Below are 18,534 nucleotides of genomic sequence, written 5' to 3'. Positions count from 1 at the left end.
CGTGGGGCTGGCTGTACGCTGGACTAATGAGGCAGATAATGGTAACCAGGTGAGTCACTGTGGTAACGAGTGGCTGGTAATTAACCGACAGCTAAGCAACTTCTGAGCTCTGAAAGAAAAGAGCTGCTCGTTAACTAGCAGGAGCCCAGCCCTGACACACACTGACTGAATACATTGTTTCTATGTGTTTATCAGATGATGGGGGATCTAGGTGGACCCTCCGTACTGCTCTCTCCTTTACAATAAAGTCTCCTCTTACCCGGTGATATGAGGGGCGGCTGATTCTCCATCATGACGTCCTTGTAGAGATCCTTGTGTCCTTCTAAATACTCCCACTCCTCCATGGAGAAATAGACAGTGACATCCTGACACCTTATAGGAACCTGACACACACAATGATACAGTCACCATCCAGACACATCCCTTGTCTGTTACTGGATAATGTCCCAGAATTCCCGGCAACGCTCACCTCTCCTGTCAGCAGCTCCATCATCTTCTTGGTGACTTCTAGAATCTTCTGCATGTTGTGTCTCTCAGGTTTTAGGGAGTCACATGGAGGCACTGTGATGGTCATATGATCACCTGACTTCAGAAGAGGAAATCTCTGTTTTGGAGAACCAATAGGAATATCATGTTAGAATCCCAGAATCCTCCTCACCTCTCCGGTCAGGTCTGTGTTTTATTAATAGATATAAGAGTGATGTCATGTGACCTCCCAGAATCCCCCTCACCTCTCCGGTCAGCAGGTAGATGATCTCCAGGGTGAGGTTTAGTATCTTCTCAGTCATGTGACTCCGATCCGCCTTCATCCTCATTTGTTCTGTCACTCGATCTATACAGGATCTGTCTAGACAGGTCAGGATAAAAATATATATGTAAGAGGAGAAATGTTCTGACCCTGAAGGGGTTAATCTAGGTTTCCTCACTATATATGTGTGATCATCATCTGCTGGAGATAAAAGACATCACAGTGACTATGGAGGAAGAGGACGGACATGACGGGGGGGGGGGGGGTTACTGGGTATAAATAGAAAATAAGATCTTATTACCTCCTCTACTGCCTCTTCCAGCAACGTCTCCTCTCTACTTCCTCCTTACTCACCTCTCACCCGGAACTTCCTATTAATACCTGACATCACTTCCTGTCTTCTATTGAGACTTCCTGTCTGGGTAGAAGTGAGATCACCACCTTGTGGTGCTCAGAGGTACTGCAGCCCCGAGAAACATCTCGTAGTGTGAACACGGCCTTGTGTTGTGTGTGTGTGTATGTACTGTATATCTTTATAGATGGGGCCATCTCCACTCCCACCAAGGGGGGGAGTATCTTACTGCCTAATACCATCACATGCTTGTCCCCCTCTTTCCTGGCCAGGCAGGCTGCATGCTCGGATTAACAGTTTGGTGTTTATTTCCTGGTTGACCTGACACATCCTCCAATGACAACTCATATGGCTAAGCTCATGAAGGCCATAACAAGCAAATAGGTGGCTCATTATCAGGGCTTGTTTTCTCAGAGAATAGATGCAGGAACTCTCCCTTTCTCTGCCTCTACCCACCTCTGTGCATCATTCCTTGGTTCCACCCCCTACCTACCTCCAAGCACCATTCCTTGGTTCAACCCCCCTACCCACCTCCGAGCACCATTCCTTGGTTCCACCCTCTACCCACCTCCGAGCACCATTCCTTGGTTCCACTCTCTACCCACCTCCCAGTACCATTCCTTGATTCCACCCTCTACCCACCTCCAGGTACCATTTCTTGGTTCCACCCCCTACCTACCTCCGAGCACCATTCCTTGGTTCAACCCCCCTACCCACCTCAGAGCACCATTCCTTGGTTCCACCTCTGAGCACTATTCCTTGGTTCCACCCTCTACCCACCTCCGACCACCATTGCTTGGTTCCACTCTCTACTAGAGATGTATAGAACTGTTCGCCGGCGAACAGTTCCCGGCGAACTTAGCATGTTCGCGTTCGCCGCTGCCGGCGAACATATGCGATGTTCGGTCCGCCCCCCATAAGACATCATTGAGGCAAACTTTGACCCTGAACTTTACAGTCAGCAGACACATTTCCAGCCAATCAGCGTACCTCCCTCCCACACCCTCCCACCTCCTATAAATAAGCAAGGGCAGCATCCATCTTAGATCATTCTGAAGCAGTGTGTGTAGTGAGAGTAGGGAGAGCTGCTGCTGCTGCTGCTGCTGTTAAGCTAGGGACAGTTAGTCAGTGTTCCTGGTCTTGCAGTGTTCTTGGTCCACTACTGCTGTAATATCAGCACCCCAAAAAGCCCTTCTAAGGGCTGGTATTTGTGGTTTTTTTATATATATATATATATATATATATATATATATATATACCTAGCGTCCCCAAAAGCCCTTTTAAGGGCTGGTAATTGAGGATTTTTTTATTTATATATATACATATATATATATATATATATAGTGTCCCCAAAAGCCCTTTTAAGGGCTGGTAAGGTAATAGATTTTTTTCTTTATATATATATATATATATATATCTATTGTACACTGCAGTTGCCTGCCCGCTGTGTGTGAGAGGCCACAGACCTACCACAGACTGTACTGTGTGCACACCACACTCATTTCGGGTGGCACAGGCACAGTACCTGGCATTTTAAAAAATATTTTTTTTTCCTCTGTCATAATTGCAGTGAGTGCTGTGTCAGGTCCACAGAGTGCACTGTACCCACTGCAGTGCACTGCCCACCACTGATATATATACGGTGGCACAGCATCTTGTTGCAATAAATTGAAAAAAAAAATATTTTTTATTATTGCAGTTGCCTGGGCTGCCAGTGACTGTCAGGTCCACAGAGTGTACTGTGCCCACTGCAGTGCCACTGTGTGCCCACCCACCACTGATATATAAGGTGGCACAGCAGCTTGCAAAGTAAAAAAAAAATATATATTTTTTTAAATTGCAGTTGCCTGGATGCCAGTGACTGCTGTCAGGTCCACAGAGAGTGTACTGTGCCACTGCACACCCACCACTGATATATAAGGTGGCACAGCAGCTTGCAAAGTAAAAAAAAATATATATATTTTTTAAATTGCAGTTGCCTGGGTGCCAGTGACTGCTGTCAGGTCCACAGAGAGTGTACTGTGCCACTGCCCACCCACCACTGATATATAAGGTGGCACAGCAGCTTGCACTCATAGTACAACAGTAACAACACATTAAAAAAAAATGACAGGCAGAGGCAGGCCACCCCGCAAGGGCCGTCGTGGTCGTGGTGCTGTGATTTCCTTAGGCCCTAGAATAATGCCCAGTGTTCAGAGGCCACCACAGACCCTGAACTCAAAAAATTCTGAGGCCATAGTTGACTGGCTTACACAGGACACCCAATCGTCTACAGCTTCCGCTCGGAACCTTAATGCACCATCCTCCTCCAGCTCAGCTTTGGGCACCTCTCAATTTACCACTCGCCAGCCCACCGGCACCACCACCAACACTAGCACCACAGCCGCTTCACTTGATCCGTCAGAGGAGTTATTTTCACATCAGTTTGAAGAAATAAGTGATGCGCAACTATTAGTGCCAGAGGATGTAGATAACGGGGATATGTCTCAGTCAGGCAGCATTATACACATGGACGTACATTGTGATGATGATGATGTTGTACCTGCTGCTGCTGCCTTTGCTGAGTTGTCAAGTGAAGCGGCTGATGATGACGATGTGTCTGTGGATGTCACCTGGGTGCCTGCTCGAAGAGCAGAAGAAGAGGGGGAAAGTTCAGATGGGGAGACAGAGAGGAGGAGGAGACGAGTTGGAAGCAGGGGGAGGAGGTCATCGCAAGGAGCTAGTGGCGCAGTCAGACAGCATGTAGATTCGGCACCCGGGGTCAGCCAGACAGCACGCCAATCAACGCAAGCTGTTGCCACCACCAGAATGCCGTCCTTGCAAAGCTCAGCAGTGTGGCATTTTTTTTGTGTGTCTGCCTCTGATATCAGCAATGCCATTTGTAACCTGTGCCAAAAGAAACTGAGTCGTGGGAAGTCCAACACCCACCTAGGTACAACTGCTTTGCGAAGGCACATGATCTCACATCACAAACGCCTATGGGATCAACACATGAGTAAAAGCAGCACACAAACTGAAAGCCACCATCCTCCTCCTGGTCCAGCATCTTCAGCCACGTCAACCACTGCTGTCCTCCATGCCCCCTATCAACAACCCGCCCCTCCGCCTCTCACCTTCAGCAGTTCCTGCTCGTCACCTGCCCACAGTCAGGTGTCTGTGAAGGAAATGTTTGAGCGCAAAAAGCCAATCTCGCAGAGTCACCTCCTTGCCCGGCGTCTGACAGCTGGCTTGTCGGAACTCTTAGCCCGCCAGATTTTACCATACAAGCTGGTGGAGTCTGAGGCCTTCAAAAAATTTGTCGCTATTGGGACACCGCAGTGGAAGGTACCCGGCCGAAATTATTTTTCACAAAAGGCAATCCCCAACCTGTACTCTATTGTGGAAAAGGAAATCATGTCACGTCTGGCACACAGTGTTGGGGCAAGGGTCCATCTGACCACTGATAGCTGGTCTGCAAAGCACGGTCAGGGCAGGTATATAACGTACACTGCGCATTGGGTAAACCTGCTGGCGGCTGCCAAGCATGGAATGCGTGGCTCTGCTGCAGAGGAGTTGGTGACACCGCCACGACTTGCAGGCAGGCCTGCTGCCACCTCCTCTACTCCTCCTACTCCATCCTCTTTGCTAACCTCCTCGGCTGAGTCCTCTTCTGCTGTTGCGTCTTGCTCCACACCAACTGCACCCCCCCAGCTCCCCAGGGGCTATTCCACATGCCGGATACGACAGTGTCACGCTGTCTTGGGGTTGACTTGCCTGAAAGCAGAGAGTCACACCGGACCAGCACTACTGTCCGCCCTGAATGCACAGGTGGATCAGTGGCTGACCCCGCACCAACTGGAGATCGGCAAAGTGGTGTGTGACAACGGGAGCAATTTGTTGGCGGCATTGAATTTGGGCAAGTTGACACATGTGCCGTGCATGGCACATGTGTTGAATCTGATTGTGCAACGTTTTGTGCAGAAGTACCCAGGCTTACAGGACGTCCTCAAGCAGGCCAGGAAGGTGTGTGGCCATTTCAGGCGTTCCTACACGGCCATGGCGCACTTTGCAGATATTCAGCGGCGAAACAACATGCCAGTGAGGCGCTTGATTTGCGACAGCCCGACACGTTGGAATTCAACACTGCTAATGTTCGACCGCCTGCTCCAACAAGAAAAAGCGGTCAACGAGTATTTGTATGACCAGGGTGCTAGGACAGCCTCTGCGGAGCTGGGTATTTTTTTGCCACGCTACTGGACGCTCATGCGCAATGCCTGTAGGCTCATGCGTCCTTTTGAGGAGGTGACAAACCTAGTGAGTCGCACTGAAGGCACCATCAGCGACATCATCCCATATGTTTTTTTCCTGGAGCGTGCCCTGCGAAGAGTGCTGGATCAGGCCGTAGATGAGCGTGAAGAGGAAGAGGAAGAGTTGTGGTCACCATCACCACCACCAGAAACAGCCTTACCATCGATTGCTGGACCTGCGGCAACACTGGAAGAGGAGTATGAGGAAGAGGAGTCAGAGGAGGAATGTGGCTTTGAGGAGGAGGAACACCAACCACAGCAGGCATCCCAGGGTGCTCGTTGTCACCTATCTGGTACCCGTGGTGTTGTACGTGGCTGGGGGGAAGAACACACCTTCAATGACATCAGTGAGGACGAGGAATTGGACATGAGTAGCTCGGCATCCAACCTTGTGCAAATGGGGTCTTTCATGCTGTCATGCCTGTTGAGAGACCCTCGTATAAAAAGGCTGAAGGAGAACGACCTGTACTGGGTGGCCACGCTACTAGACCCCCGGTATAAGCAGAAAGTCTGTGATATGTTACCCAATTACCGGCAGTCGCAAAGGATGCAGCAGCTACAAAATAAGTTAAAAACTATGCTCTACACAGCGTATAAGGGTGATGTCACAGCACAACGGGAATCCAACAGGGGAAGAGGTGAAAGTAATCCTCCTCCTACCACCACAACCACGCCGGCAAGGACAGGACGCTTTACAGACGTCTTGTTGATGGAGGACATGCGGAGCTTTTTTAGTCCTATGCATCGCCACAGCCCTTCGGGGTCCACCCTCAGAGAACGACTCGACCGACAGGTAGCAGACTACCTTGCCTTAACTGCAGATATCGACACTCTGAGGAGCGATGAACCCCTTGACTACTGGGTGTGCAGGCTTGACCTTTGGCCTGAGCTATCCCAGTTTGGCATTGAACTTCTGGCCTGCCCCGCTTCAAGTGTGCTGTCAGAAAGGACCTTCAGCGCAGCAGGAGGTATTGTCACTGAGAAGAGAAGTCGCCTAGGTCAAAAAAGTCTTGATTACCTCACGTTTATTAAGATGAATGAGGCATGGATCCCGAAGGGACTGACAGTGGGGGATGCATTTGACTAAAAAAGGCCTGGTGATGACTGAGATGCCTTGGCCTAAAAATGGTCCACACGCTGCTGTATATAATCATTCTCTGCATGCCGGATGACTTACGTGACGTCTCCGCCACCAACTACGGTTCAAGCCGCAATGTTTTAGTGCACTTTCTGCCTTAAAACCTCAATTTTTCAGGCCGCTGCTACAGCAGCGGCTGCAACAATACCTACTTTTTCATGCATGTGTACATGCCTAATTTTTCTGGCCTCTGGTGCTACACTGTGGCTGCAAAAAAACAAAAAACAAAAAAAAAGGCACATACATGTGTCAATTCCCCTTCGTGATCGTTACCTTGTCGTGGTGAAGGGGCTTGCGTATCACAATGAAGCGATCACCTCTAGGATTGTGTTGGCACACCCCAGATGATAAGGTCGTTGCTTCATTGTGTACAGACCAAAAGCGATCCGCAGGATAATTTTTCCTAAAAAAAAACATTCATTTTCTTTCATTCTTTCTGCGGAGCTGGGTATTTTTTGGCCGCGTTACTGAATGCTCATGAACAATGGCTGTAGGCTCATGCGTCCTTTTGCGGAGATGACAACCCTGGTGGTCAGTCGAACCCAAGGCAACATCATCGACCTCATCCCATATGCGTTTTTTCTGGAGCGTGCCCTGCGAAGAGTACTGGATCAGGCTGTAGATGAGCATGAAGAGGAAGAGTTGTGGTCCTCATCACCACCAGAAGCAGCCTTGTCGTTGTCAATTGCTGGACCTGTGGCAACGCAGAGAGAGGAGTCTGAAGAAAAGAAGTCAGAGGAGGAAGGTGGCTTTGAGGAGGTGGAATACCAGCCACAGCAGGCGTCCCAGGGGGCTTGTTCTCACCTTTCGGGGACCCTTGGTGTTGTATGTGGCTGGGTGGAGGAAGAGACCTTCAATGATGTCAGTGAGGACAAGGAACGGGACATGGCTAGCTTGGTATCCAACCTTGTGCAAATTGGGAGTTTGCGGTTGTGCAAATGGACTGACTGACTGTTAAACGGGGAGTTTGGTCTGTCAGAGTTTGGTCTGTCACTGTGAAGCGGGCGACGGGCGTAACCCTTACACTACTTGACCGATAAAACATCATACCTGATCGTATTCACACACTGGATGTTTTAGTGCTGGTTTACACTGCCGCTACCACTAAAGTAGCGTCGCTTCCAGTGCGACTTTGGCGCGACTTAGCGCGACTTTGGCGCGACCTCATCGCGAGGTGACTTTTTATTTGGCCAATCACAATATCATGTTTTGTGACCGTCACCTAATTTCCTTTTCCTGTTTTTTGTTTTACATATTTCCCCATGTGTGCAGTGTTGTCTGTGTCATAGCTCAACTGATAGGCATGTTTGCCTTGGCATATCATATTTCAGCTTGCCAGAAAGAAAAAAAGACAGCTGGAAAGACACTGCATTAGTTTTCTACTAAAAATCATAAGAAAAATGCTGTTTTTTTTGGGTTGTGGACATACTACAGAGCTGAAACTTGACAGGTACACTTTTTAGACCCCTCAGACACTAAATACAAAAAATGACATGCCTGCCTAAAAAAATGCCCGATAAATGCCTGCAAGAGAAAAAGACAGCCGCAGAGAAGCCGTATTCCTGAAAATATAAGAAAAATGCTGTTTTTTAGGGGTTCTGGACATGCTACAGAGCTGAAACTTGACAGGTACACTTTTTAGACCCCCCAGACACTAAATACAAAAAATGACATGCCTGCCTAAAAAAATGCCCGATAAATGCCTGCAAGAGAAAAAGCCAGCCGCAGAGAAGCCGTATTCCTGAAAATATAAGAAAAATGCTGTTTTTTAGGGGTTCTGGACATGCTACAGAGCTGAAACTTGACAGGTACACTTTTGTGACCCCCCAGACACTAAATACAAAAAATGACATGCCTGCCTAAAAAAATGCCCGATAAATGCCTGCAAGAGAAAAAGCCAGCCGCAGAGAAGCCGTATTCCTGAAAATATAAGAAAAATGCTGTTTTTTAGGGGTTCTGGACATGCTACAGAGCTGAAACTTGACAGGTACACTTTTGTGACCCCCCAGACACTAAATACAAAAAATGACATGCCTGCCTAAAAAAATGCCCGATAAATGCCTGCAAGAGAAAAAGACAGCCGCAGAGAAGCCGTATTCCTGAAAATATAAGAAAAATGCTGTTTTTTAGGGGTTCTGGACATGCTACAGAGCTGAAACTTGACAGGTACACTTTTGTGACCCCCCAGACACTAAATACAAAAAATGACATGCCTGCCTAAAAAAATGCCCGATAAATGCCTGCAAGAGAAAAAGACAGCCGCAGAGAAGCCGTATTCCTGAAAATATAAGAAAAATGCTGTTTTTTAGGGGTTCTGGACATGCTACAGAGCTGAAACTTGACAGGTACACTTTTGTGACCCCCCAGACACTAAATACAAAAAATGACATGCCTGCCTAAAAAAATGCCCGATAAATGCCTGCAAGAGAAAAAGACAGCCGCAGAGAAGCCGTATTCCTGAAAATATAAGAAAAATGCTGTTTTTTAGGGGTTCTGGACATGCTACAGAGCTGAAACTTGACAGGTACACTTTTTAGACCCCCCAGACACTAAATACAAAAAATGACATGCCTGCCTAAAAAAATGCCCGCTAAATGCCTGCAAGAGAAAAAGCCAGCCGCAGAGAAGCCATATTCCTGAAAATATAAGAAAAATGCTGTTTTTTAGGGGTTCTGGACATGCTACAGAGCTGAAAATTGACAGGTACACTTTTTAGACCCCCCAGACACTAAATACAAAAAATGACATGCCTGCCTAAAAAAATGCCCGATAAATGCCTGCAAGAGAAAAAGACAGCCGCAGAGAAGCCGTATTCCTGAAAATATAAGAAAAATGCTGTTTTTTAGGGGTTCTGGACATGCTACAGAGCTGAAACTTGACAGGTACACTTTTGTGACCCCCCAGACACTAAATACAAAAAATGACATGCCTGCCTAAAAAAATGCCCGATAAATGCCTGCAAGAGAAAAAGACAGCCGCAGAGAAGCCGTATTCCTGAAAATATAAGAAAAATGCTGTTTTTAGGGGTTCTGGACATGCTACAGAGCTGAAACTTGACAGGTACACTTTTTAGACCCCCCAGACACTAAATACAAAAAATGACATGCCTGCCTAAAAAAATGCCCGCTAAATGCCTGCAAGAGAAAAAGCCAGCCGCAGAGAAGCCATATTCCTGAAAATATAAGAAAAATGCTGTTTTTTAGGGGTTCTGGACATGCTACAGAGCTGAAACTTGACAGGTACACTTTTGTGACCCCCCAGACACTAAATACAAAAAATGACATGCCTGCCTAAAAAAATGCCCGCTAAATGCCTGCAAGAGAAAAAGCCAGCCGCAGAGAAGCCATATTCCTGAAAATATAAGAAAAATGCTGTTTTTTAGGGGTTCTGGACATGCTACAGAGCTGAAAATTGACAGGTACACTTTTTAGACCCCCCAGACACTAAATACAAAAAATGACATGCCTGCCTAAAAAAATGCCCGCTAAATGCCTGCAAGAGTAAAAGCCAGCCGCAGAGAAGCCATATTCCTGAAAATATAAGAAAAATGCTGTTTTTTAGGGGTTCTGGACATGCTACAGAGCTGAAACTTCACAGGTACACTTTTTAGACCCCCCAGATGCTAAATCCAAAGAAATTTTTTATTTTTATTTTTTTTTAATTTTTCCAATAATTGGCTCTCTATCAAAAAATTATAATTTTTAAGAACTTTTTTTTGCGTGATCCCTCTCCGGCATGCCACAGTCCAGGTGTTAGTCCCCTTGAAACAACTTTTCCATCACTATTGTGGCCAGAAAGAGTCCCTGTGTGTTTTAAAATTCGCCTGCCTATTGAAGTCTATGGCGGTTCGCCCGGTTCGCCGGTTCGCGAACATTTGCCGATGTTCGCGTTCGCCGTTCGCGAACCGCGAATTTTAGGTTCGCGACATCACTACTCTCTACCCACCTCCCAGTTCCATTCCTTGGTTCCACCCTCTACTATGGATGGCCTTGCGGTTCGACCGGCGGTCGGTTCGCGGCTAATTTTGCTTGTTCGCAGCCCACCAATTTTGCGAACACATGGCATTGTTCGCAGCGGCCATATTAATTTACATTGGGGAGAACTTTGACCCATGACACAGCCGTCAGGTGGAACGGGACAGCCAATTGAAACATTTCAGCACATGGACATGCCCCCTACCTTATAAATAGATCAGAGCTGGCAGCCATTTCACATTCTGCTTTTTGTCAGCATAGGGAGAGGTTGGCGAGTGCACCAGGGACAGATTGCCAGTGACACAAATAGCTGTGTTAAGATCCACAAAAGTTCTTTTCAGGGCTGGTATTTGGTATAGGTGTACAGTCTCTTTTCAGTGTAGGGAGAGGTATGCTGTGTGCACCAGGGACAGATCGTCAGTGACACAAATCGCTCTGTTAAGGTCCACAAAAGTTATTTTAAGGGCTGCTATTTGGTATAGGTGTGCAGTGCACTATATAGGGGTGTAATCCACGTATAATATACTTTGTAATATAGAAAGCATATTATAGTGGATTTGTATTGTGCACTGTGCAGCCTTGTGACTGGTGTGGTGACTGAGTGTTGCTGCAGCAATACTACAAACAGTGACAAAAGCACTTTTAATGTATTATAACTGGTGCGATAGACCAGTGGCCCCCCAATACCACATATTGAAGTGGGGTGTTATTTAACAGTATACTTCTTTAAGAGTGTATTTTAGTCCTGCAAACATTTGGCCTCTTTTGCTGGGTTAACTGTGCTACACACAGTGACAACAGTTACTGGCCAATTATTTGTAGAACTGGTGTGATAAACCTGTGGCCCTCCAATACCACAGATTGAAGCGGGGTGTTATATGCCTTTTTCCAGATATACTGCGATTCTCTAGAGACTTTTGTCACAGGGTAATTTAAAAAATGACAGGCAGAGGAAGAGGCAGGTCCTTACTAGGGATGCACCGATCCAATATTCGGATCGGAAATCGGCCCCAATCCGGGCAAAATAGCTGGATTGGAGATCGGTAAAATTTAGCCGTCCCACGGGCCGATCCGGGGCGTCGCAGTACCTACGTCATTAATCAGCCTCACATGTGTGTGTGTCGGGTATGGAGCGCGCCAAAGAGTCGGCAGTGTGGAGATATTACACGCTCGCCACGCCAACGAGTTCCACAGCTGTTTGCAATGTCTGCAAAGTGAATGTTTCGAGGGGAGGTGGTATAACAGCAAAGTTCAATACTACAAATTTAATCAGGCACATCCAGAAACACCACGCTAAGGAGCACGCTGAATTCCTGCAGCTCAACAAAACCAAAGCAGCGGACAATACAGCCCAGCAGCAACAAACTTTGCAGGTTGCATTTCAACGACGTGAAAAGTTTCCGATGGAAAGTATGAAAGCATCAGCAATAACACAGAAAGTTTTAGAATTCATTGTTTTAGATGGTCAACCAATGTCAGTTGTTGAAAATGAGGGCTTCTGTCGCCTACAGGAACACTTGGAGCGGAGGTACTCTTTTCCATCACGCAAGTATTTTTCGGAGACAGCAGTGCCAGAACTGTACAAAAAAGTTTGCCAACACGTCTCAAAAGAGATTAAAGATATAAAGGCTATGAGCTTTACTACAGATATATGGAGCTCTGATGTGTGTCCAATGTCGCTTTTAAGTTTAACAGTCCACTGGTTGGACACAAGCTGTACACCGCACGGTGCAATGCTTCAAGCTAAAAAAATGTATGGTTCACACACCAGCGATACCATTTCAGCTACAATTAAGGCTATACTTGACCAGTGGCCCATTCCTTTGAATAAAGTGCATGTCATACTCCGAGACAATGCAAGCAACACGAAAAAGGCCATAGACAAAATGGGGGTACGGAGCTTAGGCTGCTTTGCTCACAGCTTGCAGCTTGTAGTCAATGAGGGGCTACTGTCACAACGGAGTGTGAGCGATGCCATTGCAATCGGTAGACAAAATGTGGGGCATTTTAAACATTCTCAACTTGCGTATTCAAGGCTGCAAGATATCCAGCTCCAGATGCAAATGCAACCTAAACGCCTGCAATAAGACGTCAAAACAATGTGGAATTCTACGTACTTGATGATACAGAGTCTTCTGGAACAGAAGCGAGTCCTCTGTGCTTACATTGCTGACCATGATGACCTGCCCAGTACACCGACCACTAACCAGTGGGCTTTGCTAGAAAAAAACGAGCATTGTTTTAGCACCATTTGAAGAGCTAACAAGGAAAGTAAGCTCATCAACTGCCTCCACCGCTGACGTCATTCCAGCTGTCACCGTCCTCAAAAGCATCCTTGCTAAAGAAGGCAATGAGGATACTGGCATCAAAACAATGAAAACAACCCTGCTTCAAGCTGTCAACAAACGCTTTGACACTGTGGAAGATGAACCCCTATATTCACTTGCCACCCTGCATGACCCGAGATATAAAGACAGGTAAGTGAAGATTGTGTAACCTAACTAATTACATTAGCCCATCAAGTGTTAGAATTTTAGAATTTTTCTATGTCCAAATTCACAGTCAGCACTGCAGCATGGCATCTCATCAAATACAGCAGACATAGGTGTGCGCAGCCCTTTGCATTAGGGTGTGCACCCCAAAGCGCAATCACACATGCGGACGTATATGTGAATACACAGTAATATATATATATATACACACAAACACACACCCTTATAAATAAATGTGAACAAACATTTTAAAATGTATTAAAACATTTTTTAACACTTATCAATGTTATAAAAAATTAAATAAAATGCTTTATTTTTTTAACTTATTAAAACATTTAATTGTTTACACTAGTGGTTGAGGGGTAGTACAACTCTGCGGTTAAACTGTTCTTTTACCACCCCTCAATTGCTACCACCTTTTAGCAGTAGAGGCTGCGGCTGGGCATGTTCACATGCAACAGCTGCAATTATACCCCCCTGTTGGTTTCAGCAGGTGTCGCACCAACTGACTGTGACCCATTCAAGTAAATTGCGGCACTCTGCATGCGCCCCACAACCATGTGCAGTGTGGAGTTTAATGGGTTAAAGCAGGTGGTGTGGAGGTGATACAATGCCTCCTCACCGCCTCAGAAATGCTCTCTGAAGAGCGATCTGTTTGTGGATCGCTCTTCAGAAATCAAAACATTTGTGAATGAGCTCTTACAAATTCCACAGTCCACAGTGTCCCCTCCCCCCCACATCTGAGTCCTCCTTTACATCAGATTTTATAGCATGTCCCCTTACACTAGAGTCAATAGCGTTTCATCTGTCACAGTTCCCCCTTTAAATCAGGGTTCCTCCCTTACATCAGAATCCCCAGAGTTCTCCTTTACACTGGAAAATCTGATGTAAAGAATGCTTTGGTGTAAAGGGGAACCTTGATATAAGGGGGTCTCTGGTCACCAGAGTCCCCCCTTACATCAGAGTTCCCAGCATTTTCTCATATCAGAGTTCCCAAAGTCCCTATACTTACATCAGAGTCCCCCTTTATATACACTGTAAGGGTAAGGGGGGACTCAGATAAAGGGAGAACACTGGAAACTCTGATGTAAGGGGGGACTCAGAGACCCCTTACATCAGAGTCACCCTTTATTTACACTTTAAAGGGGGACACTGACACAAAAGGGATCTCTGTGAACTGTTATGTAAGGGGGGCTCTGATGTGAGGGGGTTTTTGGTTACCACAGAGTTCACAGAGATCCCACTCACATCAGAGTTCCCATTTACCCAAGAATCTGCGGAGTTCCCCTTTAAACCAGTGTGGCAGACAATAGGTATTTGTAAAGGGGGGGTCAGGTCAGGCAAAGCAGCCCCCTCACAGCACAGAGTCCTTATCCAGAGGGGAGAAGAGAGGGGGTGAGGGGAGGCGAGAATGAGACGGTGAGAGGGGTTGAGGGGGCTAGAGAGAGAGGGGGGAAAAGAGGTGGAATAGGGGTTGAGACAGAGAGCGGGGGGAGGGGGAAGAGAGTGGGGGTTGAGAGAGAGGGGGGTGAGGGAGAGAGGGGGGAAGGGGAGTGAGGGGGGGGTTGGATGAGATGGGAGAGAGGAGGATGAGAGAGAGAAAGGGGGGTGAGGGTTGGTGGGAGTGAGGGGGTAGATGAGAGACAGGGGGTGGATGAGAAGGGAAAGAGGAAGATGAGAGAGGGGGGAAGGGGAGTGAGGAGGATGAGAGAGGGGAGAGAGAGAGAGAAAAGGGGGGGGAGAGAAAGGGGAATGAGAGAGAGGAGGATGAAAGAGGGGAGAGAGGAGGGGTGGAAGAGAGAGGTGGGTGTCTGCAGTCCCTCCCTCCTATGTCCCCCTGTCCCAGTCTGTGTCTGCGGGTAAGTGTGTGATGCCCAGTACCTTCCTGCCAGCAGTAGGTGGATGTTCAATGATCATCAGCAGGCAGGGTTCGTTCTCTTTCTGGCAGCAATCGAGGTGCTGTGCTCCTTCCAGCTGATGCAGTTTGGAAGCCAGACTGTCCCTCCCAAGCGGTCCCTGACTGCCTGTGCCTCCCGCACTGCATCTTCATCCTCCGGGCCCCCTGTGAGCCTATCCTACGGGCTGCCCATGCTGCTCACCATCCCCATAGCCCCTGACTGTGAGGCCGCCCACTTGTAGTAGAAATCATGGTATTTGGAGCTGGGTGCTGTCATGAACATCCTGCCCTTGCTCTGAAGCCTAAGCCTTCACTGCCTGCTCCCCGCCACTGGACCTAGACTGCCTTTCACGACCCGATTGGTCAGTCCGCCCCTGCCACCACCTATCTCCAAACACTCGCAGTGTGCAGTGGAGATGGGTACCCGGCCGCCCACTGTCGCCACTGAACCTGGACTCCTGGAACCCGCCTGCACGCAACGCCACTGGCGGTGCCCCTGACTGACATGTATAGGTAGCGCCGCCGGCCCTGCACAGGGCAGTGGTGGGCTGTGGCGGCCCCGTTGTGACAGTGGGCAGGATTCGGAACCTTAGAAGATAAAGACAAAAGGGACCTACCTCTATAGTTCCGGCTACAGCATCCCTGACAGCAGGCGGCGGAGTGATATTCTTCTGTCAGGAATGCTGTAGCCGGAACTATAGAGGTAGCATCGGAAAAGGCGGCTGCCTGCCTGATTACTCCGCAGTGGTTGCACTCAGTTACACAGCCAAATGAATAGCCCCACTCACAGCGCTGCAATTATCCATTAGCAGAGGGGCTGAAATGGAGATCCTACACATTCTGCCAGCAAAAAAGCCTGGGATGTGCCTGGGCATTAGGGTGTGCCCAGGCACACCCGGCACACCCTGTGCGCACGCCTATGACAGCAGAAGACAGTGTTCTTGTGGAGAGGAGAATAAAATATATCTATCATATAAGAAATTTGAATGACAATGATAATGAAGAATTGGGAGGGTTCCCCTGGGGTGGGATTTTTTAGGCACAAAGATTTATAGAAATATTAAGTATAGTTATAATATTTTATTATTTTATTTTATATATTATTTAATAAAATATTATAACTATACTTAATATTTCTATAAATCTTTGTTCCTAAAAAATTCCTCCCAATTCTTGTATTACCAAGGGATGTGGCACACTTTAAGAACTCCACGACCACAATAACACGTCTGCTACGTAGTGCTACTGTATTTGATGAGATGCCATGCCATGCTGCTGCAAATTTAAAGATTTTGAAATTCCAACACTTTATGGCACTAAAAAACCTGAGGCTGATGGTTGATTAAAGTTATATATATATATATATATATATATATATATATATAATTATATATATATATAACTTACTTTTCAGCCTCAGGTTAGTGTCATGAAGTGTTTCATAATTAGCCTAACCCAGGCCCGGACTGGGACATAAAATAGGCCCGGGCATTTTAGGCTGAGCAGCCCATGTTTTTTTTTTTTTTTTAAAACAAAATGACCAATGATGAACAACTACCAGTTTCTCTATGTTTTTTAGTTATATTTAGCCTGCACACCCATGCGATCAGATTCTGCAAATCGCACTGTGTTTTGAAAACCGATTGCGGGGTGTCGTTAACCTAACATACACTCCGCAATCTGTTTGCATGGACGGGTTGCTATTTAGATGCAGTCCGCATTTAGTGTGAACCCAGTATATTTAGATGCAGTCTGCATTTAGTGTGAACCCAGGCTAAGAGATAATGGTAATTTTAGGGTACATTAAAAATATATTACCCAATTTTTGGGTAAAATATAAAAGATGAGTTTGTGTGAAAATAAATACCCAACATGTCAAACCTTAAGACTATGCATGCCCGAAAATAGCAACACATTTCAGTACCCTGTATTTTCCATAGGCAAAGCTATTAAAGATCATAGAGGTCATCAGTTCAGAGTTAACCATGAATAATGATCCTATAATTATTGCTCTCATTCCAGTGTGCAGGGTCATATATTACACGTGTAGTAAAATCAAGGTTTTTGTTCACCGGCGCCCCCAAAATGTGTATGTAGTTTCTTATGGTATTGGTGGGATAGGGATGACATCAGTAGCAGTGGTGGTAGTGGGGATAGGGATGACATCAGTAGTGGGGATAGGGATGACATCAGTAGTGGTGGTAGTGGGGATTGGGATGACTTCAGTGGCAGTGGTGGTAGTGGGGATAGGGATGACATCAGTAGCAGTGGAAATAGGAATGACATCAGTGGCAGTGGTAGTGGGGATTGGGAGGACATCAGTGGTAGTGGGGATTGGGATGACATCAGTGGCAGTGGTGGTGGGGATAGGGGTGACATCAGTGGTGGTGGGGGATAGGGGTGACATCAGTGGTGGTGGGGGATAGGGGGGACATCAGTGGCAGTGGTGGTGGGGATAGGGGTTACATCAGTGGCCGTGAGTGGTGGTGGGGATAGGGGTGACATCAGTGGTGGTGGGGATAGGGGTGACAGCAGTGGCAGTGGTGGTGGGGATAGGGGTTACATCAGTGGCAGTGGGAATAGGAATGACATCAGTGATAGTGGGGATTGGGATGACATCAGTGGCGGTGTTGAGGATAGGGATGACATCAGTGGCGGTGTTGAGGATAGGGATGACATCAGTGGGAATGATGAGGATAGGGATGACAACAGTGGGAATGATGAGGATAGGGGTGACATCAGTGGGAGTGGTGGTAAGGATAGGAATAACATCAGTGGCAGTGGTGGTGGGGATAAGGATGACATCAGTGGCAGTGAGAGGGATGGTGGGATCCAGGAGAGGGGTGGCAGTGAGAGGGATGGTGAGATCCAGGAGAGGGGTGGCAGTGAGAGGGATGGTGGGATCCAGGAGAGGGGTAGAAGTGGGAGGGATGGTGGGATCCAGGAGAGGGGTGGCAGTGAGAGGGATGGTGGGATCCAGGAGAGGGGTGGCAGTGAAAGGGATGGTGGGATCCAGGAGAGGGGTGGCGGTGAGAGGGGTGGCGGGATCCAGGAGAGGGGTGGCAGTGGGAGGGATGGTGGGATCCAGGAGAGGGGTAGAAGTGGGAGGTATGGTGGGATCCAGGAGAGGGGTAGAAATGGGAGGGATGGTGGGATCCAGGAGAGGGGTGGCGGGATCCAGGAGAGGGGCAGAAGTGGGAGGGATGGTGGGATCCAGGAGAGGGGTGGCGGTGGGAGGGATGGTGGGATCCAGGAGAGGGGTGGAAGTGGGAGGGATGGAGGGATCCAGGAGAGGGGTGGAAGTGGGAGGGATGGTGAGATCCAGGAGAGGGGTAGAAGTGGGAGGGATGGTGGGATCCAGGAGAGGGGTGGCGGTGGGAGGGATGGTGGGATCCAGGAGAGGGGTGGCGGTGGGAGGGATGGTGGGATCCAGGAGAGGGGTAGAAGTGGGAGGGATGGTGGGATCCAGGAGAGGGGTAGATGTGGGAGGGATGGTGAGATCCAGGAGAGGGGTGGCAGTGAAAGGGATGGTGGGATCCAGGAGAGGGGTAGAAGTGGGAGAGATGGTGGGATCCAGGAGAGGGGTAGAAGTGGGAAGGATGGTGGGATCCAGGAGAGGGGTGGAAGTGGGAGGGATGGTGGGATCC

General features: G+C 47.8%; 3 protein-coding genes across 3 annotated transcripts in view; 1 reads left to right on the top strand and 2 right to left on the bottom strand.

Moving 5' to 3' along the window:
- LOC309549119 (uncharacterized protein) overlaps positions 1-18,534 on the top strand; it is a 2,919,967-nt gene that overhangs the window by 587,894 nt on the left and 2,313,539 nt on the right. The gene's annotated exons all lie outside the window — the stretch shown is intronic.
- The window catches only part of LOC309549117 (uncharacterized protein), a 4,285,597-nt gene that overhangs the window by 2,064,185 nt on the left and 2,202,878 nt on the right, over positions 1-18,534 (bottom strand).
- LOC309548675 (uncharacterized protein) lies at positions 192-809 on the bottom strand (the record flags this gene model as incomplete). The annotated part of the gene is made up of 3 exons (XM_082248637.1): positions 192-338; positions 470-604; positions 732-809. 3 exons carry the CDS (start codon positions 807-809, stop codon positions 192-194), a joined length of 360 nt encoding a protein of 119 aa, XP_082104763.1.

The sequence above is a fragment of the Pelophylax lessonae genome, assembly GCF_965119305.1.
Source record: "Pelophylax lessonae genome assembly, chromosome: 3".
Classification (NCBI taxonomy): Eukaryota; Metazoa; Chordata; class Amphibia; order Anura; family Ranidae; genus Pelophylax; species Pelophylax lessonae.
The sequence above is the reverse complement of the archived record's forward strand: the minus strand, read 5'-3'. Positions and strand labels throughout refer to the sequence as shown.